Here is a 2,329-nt window from a genome sequence, read left to right as displayed (position 1 = left end):
CAGGAGCAGCCCGGCCGGCCCTCGGGCCCCCGCCGCTCCAAACGCGGCAGCAGGTCGATCATGATGTGCATGGTGCAGGCGACGAGGAACACCATGAGGATCAGGACCCGGAATTTACGGACCAGGAGCATTTTCATGGCCGGGGGGGGGGGCGGTTAATAAATGAGCGGGGGAAGGGAGGGGGAAGATTTCGGGGAAAAAGCCCGGACGGGCGTGGGGCTTCCAGCCACCCCCCCCCGGGGCTTCGGCTTGCTGCTTTCGGATCGGGAAGCGAGCGATCAAGTCAATAAAGTTATCTCCATAGGCGCCGAGAAACAAACAGGCTAAAAACAATAGGTCCTCATTTCTCAGTATCATCAAGAACTTAGGAGGGGGAGGGAAAAAAAAAATAAAATAAAAGGGGGGGGGGGAAATAAAAAAGGAGCACCGGACCGAGCCTTTAAAATCAATAGGAAAACAATGCCAGCGGCACTGCAAGATATAGAGCCATCTGTTCACGGTTTCTCTCTCTTTTTATTACAGGGATCACAACAAATAGGGAAAACTGGTTCGTGGAGAGAAACCAGCATCAGACGCTAGCGCTGATTAAATAATAAAATAATAATAATTAAAAAAAAAAAAGGACGGGGAGGAGGGAGGGGGAAGAATAATATTAAGAAAACCTGTACGGGAAGGCGACAGAAGAAAAAAAATCATCCATAATATTTGGCTGTGCTGGAAACGCTGACTCCCTTCCTTTGAATTTGACCAGTGATGCAGCAGAAGTGCTCTCCCGCTCGCTTTCGCTCCCTCTCTTCTCTGAGACTGTTTAAGAACATTGGCCGGAAAATAATTTTCTTAGAGCGGTTCCAGTTTCTTCATCCATCGCGTCCAGTGCTTGGGAGAGATTAATACCTTCAACTGAGATCAAGTCTGGGTGGCTGCTGTATCCGAGCTGGGCTTTTGCTTTGGCTTGGGTTGTTTTTTTTTTGGCTGCAAAACTGTCTGATGGCACAACTGCAACATAAAGGTTAAATATGGCACAGAAAAAAAAAAGGAGGGGGGGGAGGAAGGATTAGAGGAAAGAAACTAATATAAATCAGTAGAGGTTCTTTTTAGCAAAGAGGTCCCGTCTTTGATCTCTGCTGGGTCTTACAGATCTGCCTTTTAGAGAGAGGAAAGGAGAGAGAAAGGGGGAGAGAAGGGAAGAGGGGGGAGAGATCTTTGGCAGGTGCAGAGTGAAAACCTCTTTCAGCTACACTGAATTCTGGAGACTGGTTGGACTAGTAGCTCCGCAGCTCCAGCTTTCAGTGGGTGTGTTAAATATTATGAGCGAGCCATGATTCCTGCCTTCCTCACGTCATAGTTAGGAGATTGGCTAAATAAACGCTACAGTGATAGTAACAGGAAAACCTCAACCAAAAGCGGGGTTTTTTTTCCCCTCCTCTCCTCCCTCCTTCCCACCCCCATTTTCATTCTACTGCAGCTCCAACTGGGGCAAGGAGAGGGCGTCTGTTCCACAAACGTTTGAAAAAAAAAAAAAAAAAAAAAAGAAAAAGTGGTAGCAGAGAGAGGAATCTGCGCTAATAACATTGCAAAGTATAAGCGCGATCTGTGTGCCCAGGCTGGGAGCAGCGATTCTGCTCTGTCATTGCCTGGGCTGGAGAGCGGCCGTCCGTCCGTCCGTCCGCTCCCCATCGCGCCCAGCCCCTCACCAGAGCAAGGTCAACACGGCAAGTGTGTGCTCCGCTTCCACCGGAGGAATAGTCTTTATTCTTAATCCGAGGTCCTGTAGGCTGTGATAATCCGTGAGCGTGCTGCGGGGTAATCTGCCCTCTCTCCTGCTGCCGTTAGCTGCGCGGTCGGCTCCGTGGCTGGGTGGCCTAATGGCTAGTGGAGCTGGTGGTCCTGGGGCCAGGGTAGCCTCCGGAGACCAGCGAGTGCCGTTGATGGTTGTCTGAGGTTGAGGGCAGTCTGGAGGAAAGGAAAAACCACTCCAATGGTCTCCAGGTGATCAGGCAGGGATGCTTTGGGCTGCTGATTTTGTTTTTGGGCAGGGGGTCCCCTAGATTTTATGGTCCTTAGCAGGGCTCAAAGAGTCGTCGAGTGGGGCTGCAGTGGAGTGAGAAAGGTAATGTGCTTCTGTCCCCCCCCCATGCACTGTTACAGCATCCCCATGTTTTGCATAAGGAAAGCCACTGCTTTTCCAACAGGAAAAAAAGGTTGATGAATAAAAAGAGCTGACGGGGCCATGATCCTATGGACTGGTCTGTACCTTTATGGAGGAGCAAGACTTGCTGTCCTTGGGGGACCTCTTAGTACCAGGGTTCCGAGGTACAACTCGCTGTAG

The 2,329-nt window shown here is 50.4% G+C and overlaps 1 protein-coding gene across 1 annotated transcript in view; it reads right to left on the bottom strand.

Annotated features, from left to right (window-relative positions):
* FAM20C (family with sequence similarity 20, member C) overlaps positions 1-137 on the bottom strand; it is a 58,042-nt gene extending 57,905 nt beyond the window's left edge. Inside the window, 1 exon segment of the mRNA XM_010570245.1 lies at positions 1-137. This exon segment is cut by the window's left edge and continues 4 nt beyond it. Coding sequence (XP_010568547.1) covers positions 1-137 — 137 coding nt within the window.
* Between the last annotated feature and the right edge of the window lie 2,192 nt (positions 138-2,329).

This window comes from Haliaeetus leucocephalus, unplaced genomic scaffold, assembly GCF_000737465.1.
Source record: "Haliaeetus leucocephalus isolate CR32 unplaced genomic scaffold, Haliaeetus_leucocephalus-4.0 Scaffold295, whole genome shotgun sequence".
In the NCBI taxonomy this organism is placed as follows: domain Eukaryota; kingdom Metazoa; phylum Chordata; class Aves; order Accipitriformes; family Accipitridae; genus Haliaeetus; species Haliaeetus leucocephalus.
The sequence above is the reverse complement of the archived record's forward strand: the minus strand, read 5'-3'. Positions and strand labels throughout refer to the sequence as shown.